The sequence below is a fragment of the Elephantulus edwardii genome, unplaced genomic scaffold, assembly GCF_000299155.1.
Source record: "Elephantulus edwardii isolate Elephantulus edwardi_28Jun2011 unplaced genomic scaffold, EleEdw1.0 scaffold00091, whole genome shotgun sequence".
Taxonomy (NCBI): Eukaryota; Metazoa; Chordata; class Mammalia; order Macroscelidea; family Macroscelididae; genus Elephantulus; species Elephantulus edwardii.
Window position 1 is genome coordinate 1,447,398 of NW_006399841.1, and position 9,911 is coordinate 1,457,308.

At 45.7% G+C, this 9,911-nt stretch overlaps 1 protein-coding gene across 2 annotated transcripts in view; it reads right to left on the reverse strand.

Moving 5' to 3' along the window:
- Positions 1–3,642: 3,642 nt before the first annotated feature.
- CTDSPL (CTD (carboxy-terminal domain, RNA polymerase II, polypeptide A) small phosphatase-like) overlaps positions 3,643–9,911 on the reverse strand; it is a 137,538-nt gene continuing 131,269 nt past the window's right edge. For both annotated transcript variants that reach the window (XM_006890596.1, XM_006890595.1), the window contains one exon: positions 3,643–3,895. In XM_006890596.1, the coding sequence (XP_006890658.1) occupies positions 3,770–3,895 (126 nt within the window). In that variant the 3' untranslated portion in view covers positions 3,643–3,769. The remainder of the gene's footprint in view (positions 3,896–9,911) is intronic.

Genomic DNA, 9,911 nt, shown 5'->3' on the forward strand with positions numbered 1-9,911 from the left:
TAGTTCCCCTGTCCCTTCTGGGTGCCAGGAGACCCATGGTCAGAGGGTCCTGTAGTTCCCCTGTCCCTTCTGGGTGCCAAGACACCCATGGTCAGCGGGTCCACTCACGGTGGGTGCAGAGGATGAGAATGGGCGAGGAGAGAGGCCCAGATGCTAGAGAGGCAGAGACCACAAGGGAGCGCTGTTTCATGTGTTTATTTTTGGCAGGAAGGAAATCATCGCAAACCTCTGCCCCTGCACACGTGCACATCCCACTTGTAGTGCTGTATTATTTATCACATCCAAATGCTCCACAGAAATCCGTGACTACTCAGACACTCTCATCGCCACTGCCTGCGGTGGGTGTCTGTCTGCAGAGAAGCTCCTGGGAGAATGGAACGGGACAGACATGATCCAATGACAAGAACAGAGGCAGCCGGCCCGTTCTGCACAGACCACTTCCAGCACCTCCAGCCCCACTCATCTCACGCCCACCCTGACAGGCCAGCTGTCCATCACAGCACCTTTGAAAGCAGAGGCACAAACTTCATGAGGGTTTGACCAGAGAGAGGGCTGTGCAGATCTGGATTTTCTTAGAAAGCCAACTCTTGAAAGTACAGGGCTGGGAAATGTTACCAGGTTACACAGACGCCAGACTTCCTTTTTTTTTTGCACGAGTTCAAATGCTCCAAGCATGATAAGTCAGCATCAGTGAGTGTCCTCCTGTCATCATAATGATGCCATCACATCTGCACCACGTTGAAGGAGCTTCCCACCGACCTGCAAAAGCCGGACTTCCCTTTTGATGTACCAATGATTGCTAACAGTGAAAGGGTTGAACGGACTGACATGTAGGATTTCAGAGCAATGGAAAACAGTACTGACAACCTCAAAGGGGCTGGGGCATCCCTCCTCCTGGCCGGGCCAGAAACAAACAGCCCATCAAAGTTGACCAGGGACCCTGAGTCCAAGGTTTCCTGTCCCAGACACGAATTAAAACAAACAAACAAACAAACAAAATACTCATTCAGGAGACATTTTAACCCAGGACAGCAAGAGCCATGGAAACTCAATAGGTCAGATTTTCTTTTGGCTAAAGAGTTGGGGTTATTTGGTAAGATGGGAAATACATGGCACAGAGAGAGAAAAAGTGTGAACACGTTTCATCAGGTTTTAAACCCCACAATTTAATAAAAGGTAATAATTAAAAACAATACCCGTATTTACCTTAAGAAAAATTCCCCATAAACCCCAAACATTCGTCTCATTTCTTGGCCTTGTGTTAGAATTCTATTGCTTCATTTATAATGTTGATGATTAAAAAATATATATATATATAGAGATAAGATATTTTGATTATGTACATAATAAAGCAAAATCAAGGGTTAAAACAAAAAAATGGAATTTTGGAGTGTAGTCAAATAAGGTGCACAGATTCCAGAACCCTCCGAGGGTCAGCTGCCCTCCCGAGACGTTCTGTGTCTGTGGCAGCAGGAGTTGGGCCCTGTCCCCAACACCCCAGGCTGGGTTAGTGCAACGATGTGCGCCCGGCTTCAAGAACTAGAGGTTTCTGGCTCGAGCCTGCCAAGCGTCTTCATTCCAGCAGTCGGAGCACGATTCCTCGTTTGATTCCCCTGAAATATTCTAGAATTTCAAGCCTCTCTGCCCCTATTCCAAATCAGATCCGGTGATGCCAGTGAAGAAGGGGGCACAGGTGAGGGTCTGAGGCTCTCGTCAGGGCCCCTTTTTATGTGGATTTCAACACATGACAGACACTTGACGGCAACATTCAACACATTTAAGGCAGCGGGTTCACTTAATGACTGGTTTTTTCCAAATAAAGTTTTATGGCGTGTGCAGGTCTGTCACGGACCTGTCACCTGTGGAGGTGCCCGGGGAGGGCCCACTTCCATTTTAAGTGGCATGTGGATTTCTGGGTTTGGAACACTTTGAATGCTGGGGGAACTGGTTAACTCCTGAATACTACTTTCTCTTCTGAATGCACAGCAGTCCGCAGACCAAAGTGCTGCTAAGAGGACTTGTTGGCAGCTGGCTTTGTCATTTTACGTATGAAAGCAAAAGGGAGATTTTACTTTGACCCTCACACTTCCAGTCTTGGTAGTGCTAGTCGCTCCCACCAGAGCCGGCTACGTGGCCAGCCGAGGACCAGTCCACAGAGAACTAAGGCAATCATGCCAACACTAAAGGGTTCCTTTCGGTGATTTTTAAAAGCAATACTTTGGAGACTGTCGTGTTGTCAAACAAGGGACGTGGCACTGCTTCAAACACCTCTCTGGGAAAGACTGCAAGGGGAATTTCAACTCGGGGACGGGACCCCTCCTTCTTTCTGGCTTAGGTGACAGGGCCACATCTGGACAGCCTTCCCTAACCCCTGGCTATGAGAGAGGCTGTGCTTCCAAAGAGAAGACCAGGGAAGGGGCTTGGGCCACATCGGCTCAGTGGCCGGCTGAGGCCCCTGTTTCTCGAGAGAGAACAGTCAACTTATCAGAGACTCTGATGTTGGCTGTGTTTAAAAGGCTCGCCGCACCAGTGTGGAGCACTGGCCCTTGTCTTCTCGCCCTTCTGAGTCCCCGCTGGCCAGCGCCAGGAGACGGGATGCGGTCGATGCAGTTTGCCCTGGAACAGGACACCGCTAGTTCTGACCCTGTCCAAGTCTGCAGCTGAGCAGTGAGCGAATTCTAAGCATAGGTACTGTGGTAAAGAACAGTGTAACAGCCGCTGGTCGATTCCATTTGGTGTCAGCTCGGTAGCAGCAAAGAAAATTCCCCAACAGCTCCGTGTGTGTCCAGCTTGTAGAAAGGAAAGGCTTAAAAATCAATAAGCAGGTTTCTGTTGGTGGCTGGCATTTCCAAGGGGGTTTAGGATTTCTTGAAACTGCTCTACCAAAAATGACAACAACCACAAAACAAAACAAAAAGTGAAAAACACGGAAGGGTGGCAGTAGTGTGAACGCAGGCGTGACGTGACACCACTTTCCAAGGGCAAAAGGTGACCCCAAGACAAAGTCGTCACCATCAGTAATGATAACGAAACAAAACAATCTATCGTTTCTCAGCGTGTTGAGCCAGGGGGATTGCAGATACATTCCAAACGGGGTCCAAAATCCGTGGAGACAATGACATAGTCACAAAAACCTCCTGATGAGGGGCGTGACCTTGCAACAGGCCCCAGGTCATCAAAGCAAAGCCACACTGCTGGGGGACAGGTCCCCATGACACCCTCCCCTTTGTGCCCCCCTCCCCCCTCCCAGCATCTAGAAAATTGTCCTCTAAGACAATAAAAGACTAAAAGATGTCTGGAAATAGGTTGCGTAGAAAAATTAACTCTCAGCTTAAAATAACATTCAAAAAGGCACTTCATCCTGTAGGAAAGATTCTGAGTTGGGTCAGCTGCTCGGAGCTGGGAAAGGGACAGGTGGTCTGCAGGAAAGGGAGGGCTGCTGAGGGAAGTCAAGGTATCAAGCAGTTGGGTTTGTTGTTGGGTTGTTGGTTGGTTTTGTGGTTTTTTTTTTTTCATTTTTTTCTTTTTGGTATGTTTTAAGAAAAGCAAATCCTGTAAAATACATGTCCTTTTATGAAATTCATTAAAAGAGTTCTTTTTTTAAAATAGTTGTTTCTGTTCTTTTTTCTTTCTTTTTTTTTTAAAAAGCAACAGGCAGGCATGGCCACATTCAACCCAGAGGCTGGAGCAGTGTCCCCGCTTCTGTTCCTGGGGAGCTGGGCCAGGCAAGTCCCCAGAGCGTGCCGGGGGTTGGCGGCTGAGGCCGGGGTTACCTACTGCAGAGTCTGTGCAGTGTGCTGTACACGTCGTCCTCGCGGCTCAGGCCCTCAAAGAAGGGGATGAGGTCCAGCAGCTCCGTGTCCGTCATGTCATCGAACCAGGACTGCACAGGCACCTGGAAGACAGAAAGTGAGTGAGGGACAGAAAGTGTGTGGAGGAGCAGCGGGACTCTGTGGGGTTTGGGGGCTGCTCCCAGACGGCCTGTCTCCTGTACTTTGAGTATTTTCTTTGATCAGGAGGATTTCTATCTGTTCAACCAAGGTCAACCCAAAGCTCTTGGTGATAGTTGTACAGTGTGATTAATGTAACCAGTGTCAAAGCCACTTGATTTGGGAGGTAACTCAGGAAGGCAAAGTCAAGGCTTCAGTTTAAATGCCTTTGCCTGGGAGCAGAATCAGAGCTGTATCCACTCTCCACACCTATTCGATCTGTGTGCTGAGTGAGTGATCTGAGGAACTTGACTATATGAAGAATAATGTGATGTCAGGATCAGAGGAAGTTTGGAGACTAAGGTGCGCCCGATCCAGGCCAATGGCTTTACGATCCTGCTGTGAGCTGGACCGTGACTAAGGATGACAGAGGAAGAACTGATGCCTTTGAACTATGGTGCTGGAGAAGAGCACTGAACACCCCATGAACTGCCAAAAGAACAAACAGGTATGTCTTGGAGAGAGTGTAGTCAGAGCGCACCTTACAGGCGAAGAGCATGAAGCTTCATCTCACACACTTTGGGCATATTGTTAGGAGAGGCTGTTCCCTGGAGAGGGACATCATGCTTGGAAAGGTGGAGGGTCAGTGAAAGAGAGGAAGACCCTCGATGAGATGGGTGGACACACTGTAGCAATGAGTTTAAGTGTGTTAGAGATGATGAGGATGGTACAGGATAGGACAGGGTTCACAGGGTCACAATGAGGCCTGTTACGCATAGGGTCACTGTGAGTCCTACTTGACTTGGTGGTACCTAATAACAACATCGTCATCAACAATTTGTGTTATGCATCAAGATACAACCTTGCTTGCAGAAACAGAAGACTTGAAGCACTTACTGTTAAAGACTACAGACTTCAATATGGGTTACATCTTAACATTATTGTTTTTGTTATGTGCCATCAAGTCGCCTGGGACTCATAGCGACCCTTTGTACAACAGCCCTGAAGCCCGCCCTGTCCTGAGCTGGTCTCACTGACTCCGACACATCTACCCCCGTTACCCCAGTCACTGAGTCAATCCGTCTCATCTGGGGTCTTCCTCTTCTGCGCTGTCCCTCCACCCTTCCAAGCATGATGTTCATCTCCAAGGCCCAGTCCCTCCTGGCCACGTGCCCAAAGTATGTGTGACAGTATGTGGGAATTAGTATACTTTTATGCACATGATGTGTGGTAAATGTTTTTGGCAAATCTTGGGTCCTCTCTTATATCATACTGCTTTACACTCTATACCTTATATATGGCATGAATCATACGTGAAAAAAATGCAGTAATAAAATCTGACTACTCCCTCCATCACAAGGGATAAAGTTCGTGTGATCTCATTCACCTGGAATACCTCCAAGAGGCAAATGTCTGGAGACCAAGGGTACCAGGGGTCCCAGAGATGGGAGGAGGGGACAAGAGGCAGCTTCTTAGGAAGCTGGGAGAGTCTGACGATGAGAATGGGAATTTGGCAGCGGCCATCATCAACAGTTTCCCAGAATGATTAATGTAACGAGTGCCATTAAATCGTACATGTGAAGAGTCCTAAATTGGCTAATGCTGTGTTGTATACATTTTTACAACAATTAGGGAAAAAGAGATCACTTCTAGGGGGAGGGGCGTTAAGTGAAAAGAGAGAGGGTAGAAACGAGCGGAAGATTTATCTAACTTTATCTTTGTTGATAATTCTAATGTTGGAACCATGTAAACATGCTACATAGTGAAAACCAAATTAAATCACTACGAAAAAGGCAATAAGGAAAGGAATATAAGTGGATGTAAAACTGATGACATACTATACAGGGCATTAGTTCAAGTGATTTTAAAACATGATATTCTTCTGACTATATATCCACAAACAAAAGGAACCCAAAATTCTAAACTGCAATGAGTTGTCTTATTATTAAAGAAAATTCTAGTACAGTTATTTCTAAAGACTGTTTGTCTATATAACAGACAGTATGCCAATTTAATAATTACATTAATAACTTTAGGAAACTAAGAGTTTTAGCATAAGATAAAACCAAGATGTTAAGAAATAAAATAAAAAAAAAAGAGAAACACAAAGATGTGAAGAAAAAATTATCTTGAATTGAAAAAAAAACAAAACCAATATGAAGTCATGAATTAGATTTTTGTCGAAGGAAATTTTTTTTTAAAAAAAACTCTCTCTAGTATAAAAGGTTTAGGGAACTCTGGTGGCCTAGTGATAAGGGGCTGTCCTGTCAACCCCAAAGCAGCTGGTTCAAATCCACCAGAGGCTCCACAGGACCTCCTTCCAAGAGATTCACTGCTTCTGAAAACCGGCTGGAGGGTCGGGTGGGGGTTGGATCTGACTCAACGGCACACAACAACAACTACAACAACAAGGTTTAGACGTGTATGATAGCCCAGATGCAGTAAGAACTCTTGGCACTGAAATTGTGGTTTCTATTTCCAGTAATGACTGCCAGGGTGCTACACAAAATGGCCAACTGCAGGCCTGAAGCAAGCTATGCACATGATGATCCTGGAACTCCCTGTCGGGCCAGAAAACAAGAAAATCATCAAAGACTAATGGTAGCTGAAGAGTTCCCAGGGCGCAGTGCAACAGCCTGAGCATTAAACGGAATCATGAGTGCACTGGATCAGAATAATCAAATATAAAAAAATCTGTTCATTATGTATTTATAGTGATACTAAAAATGAAAATCATTACTTTTGGAGTCTGCTGCAACATTGATTCACCAGTTTGAAAATGAAAGAATTAAGAGGAAAAAAGTCTCTACGGTGCCTTCCCTAATCAAACATTCAAACCCTTCTTTGTTGGTATGTTGTAAAGTGCTGCTCAAATATGACTCATCGAGATTCGAGCAACAACAGATCCGAACCCTGTCCCACCCTGCCCTATCCTTATCGTCCCGACACGTTTGACCTCCTTGCTGCAGCCATTCAACCAATCCGCCTTGTTGAGGGTCATCGTCTTTCTCTTCCCTCCACCTTTCCAAGCATGTCCCTTTCTCCCCGCCCCCTTGATGCGTGCCTTCGAATCAGATCCGACTGGCACAGGAGGAGATTGCCCCTCCTCCTCCAACAGAGCATCTGGTGGATTCGAACCATGCACTTTCAGGATTGTAGCACAGCTTCTTGCCATTAGGCCACTAGAGCTCCCTATATCTCTTTCTAAGGAACAGCCTCTCCTGACAACATGTGCCCAAAGTATGCAAGACGAAGCTTTGCCCTCCTTGCCTCTCAAGAGTATTCTGGTTGCACCTTTTCCAAGGCGTATCTGTTTGTTCATGAGATATTCAGCATTCTTCTCTAACACCAAAACTCAAATGCATTGCTTCTTCTGTCATCCTTATTCATTGTACAGCTCTCAGACACACAGCAGGTGATTGGAAAGACTGAAGCCTGAATCAGGTGATTGGAAAGACTATGGTTTGAATCAGGTGATTGGAAAGACTATGGTTTGAATCAGGTGCACCTCAGTCATTAAAGTGACATAATTGCTCATCAGGACTTTGGAAAGATCCCTCACAGAGGACTTTCTCAATGCTCTATGTCTCCGGATCTCCTAACTCCTGGTATCAAGAGTGTTGACTATAGATCTAAGCAAGATGAAAGCGTTGACAATTTCAACCTTTTCTCCATCTAGGATGATATTGTCTATCAGAGGGCTCTGGTGGCCTAGTGGCAAGAAGCCACGCAGTTCGAGGCCACCAGCTACTCTGTAGGAGGATAAGCAATTTCCTCCCGCACGACTAACTGCCTCTGAAAACCCACTGGAGGTCAAGTATGAGTTGGTTCCAACTCTGTGGTACGCAACCACCACCACCACCACCACCACGATGTTGCCTATTATCCCAGTGGAGAGGATTCTTGTTTTCCTGATGTTGAGATGCAATCCATACTGAAGGCTGCAGTTCTTGGTCCTCTTACCGTCCTTGATCCCGGAGGCGTCCCGTCTGCTCCTTGCTTTCAGGAAGCAAGGTTGTGTCATCTGAATAATGCAGGTTGCTGATTTAACATTTTTAAAAATAATTTTTTAAAATTTCATTATTTTTTAAAATGTTCATTAAAACAAATAAAATTTAATAATAATAATAATAATTTTATTATTTTTTGTGTGTGTGCCATCAAATCGGATCTGACTGGTACAGGAGGAGATTGTCCCTCCTTCTCCAGCAGAGCCATCTGGTGGATTCGAACCACGTATCTCTGGGATTGCAGTGCAGTTTCTTGCCATGAGGCCACCAGAGCTCCCTCCTTTCTCAGTTTTAAACCGTGCAGCGTTCCCTTGCTCTGCTTGGACAACAGCTTCTTGGTCTAGGCACAGATTTTGTGTAAGTATAATTAAGTGTTCTTGAATTTTCATCTCAATATTCTCCTCTTCTCCAGGGAACAGGGCTCAGACACAACTATACTTTGTTGTTGTTGCTGATTGCCCTCAAGTCGAACATGACTCATAGTGACCCTATAAACAAAAGACCTGAACCCTGTTCTGTAACTATTGTTATTTCTCTAAGTTTGTAGAGTTTCCAGAGGCATGTTGTTTAGGAAGTGGACACCACTCCTGCTTCCAAACCTGTCTGAAACTTGGAGCTCCACCAAACACTGTTGACAATGGGTAACCGTTATGGCATTTGACACCCCAGTGGTACAGGGTTCAGCATCACAGCAACCCCAGGTTACCTCTGTACAGAAAATTGGCAGACGAGTGCTGTGCCACTTAGAAGAATGTTCTGGGGAGCTCTGGTGGCCTAGTGGCAAGGAGCTGCAACTACAATCCCAGAGGCGCACGGTTCGAATCCACCAGATGCTCTGCTGGAGAAGGAGGGACAATCTCCTCCTGTACCAGTCAGATCTGATTTGACGGTACACGAACACACAAAAAAAATAATAAAATAAAATGAAAAAAAAATATAGAAGAATGTTCCCCCAAAATATAGTAACACTAGGAGTGAGGGCCACCAGGTAAGCAATAGTTGATGAAGTCTCATTCTACTAATTATTATTAATTATTTTTCTAATACAAGAATTCCATTCAATAAATACAAAAGGAATGGCAGAATTTAGAAATACTATTTTGCAGTATCCAGTGAAATCTGGTGGCATAGTACGCAGGGTTTGCACTGCTAACCCAAAGGCAGACCCTGCCCTTCGATGGTTCGAATCCACCAGGGGTTGTGAGGAAGCAACCTGGTAATCTCCGCCTGTGTGATTTACAGCCTCTGAAATCTACGGGAGGGTCAGCCACGAGTCGACCCTGACTCGACAGCAGTGAGTAGTTACTGAAGTAACTATGGAGGCAGGCGACGATTACCACTGAGTGCTAACATCATCAGGTCAAAGGCTGACAGGGAGTTCTGCAATGGGTAGATCGGGCTGAACCTGATGATCAACTTAAAATCATTCAGAGTGTGCAATCTAACGTTATGTGCCTTTTGAGGTGATACCGGCACTGCAATGATGTTACATTACCTTCCTGCAAACCAACAGCAAAACAAAACACACGCAAAAACACTGGAGCAATCTAACGACTTGTTTAAGGAACATATGAGGCCTGGAGGAACACATTTACTACCACCTGAGGGTACAAGGAGGAATATCCTGAGCTAGGAAATTTCTACAAGTTGGAAATCAGGATTCCTTTACGAAATAAATGGTATGGAATAAAAAGGGATGGGAGGAGAAGCGTTAAAGATGACAAAAGAATCAAGGGATGTCAGGAGGGTGTCGTGGAAAAAAATAACACGCTGGGAGAGGTGGAGGATGAGAGAGAAGAGGAAAGTCCTCACCAAGATGGACCGACACAGTGACTGGACACTGAATTCTAATGTCATCAGGGAGGTGAGGCTGATGCAGGACAAGACTAGACTCAGATCTATGGTTCGTTCACAGGGTCGCTGCGAGTTACAGTGCAATTAGCAGCACTTAACAACCACCACCACCACCACC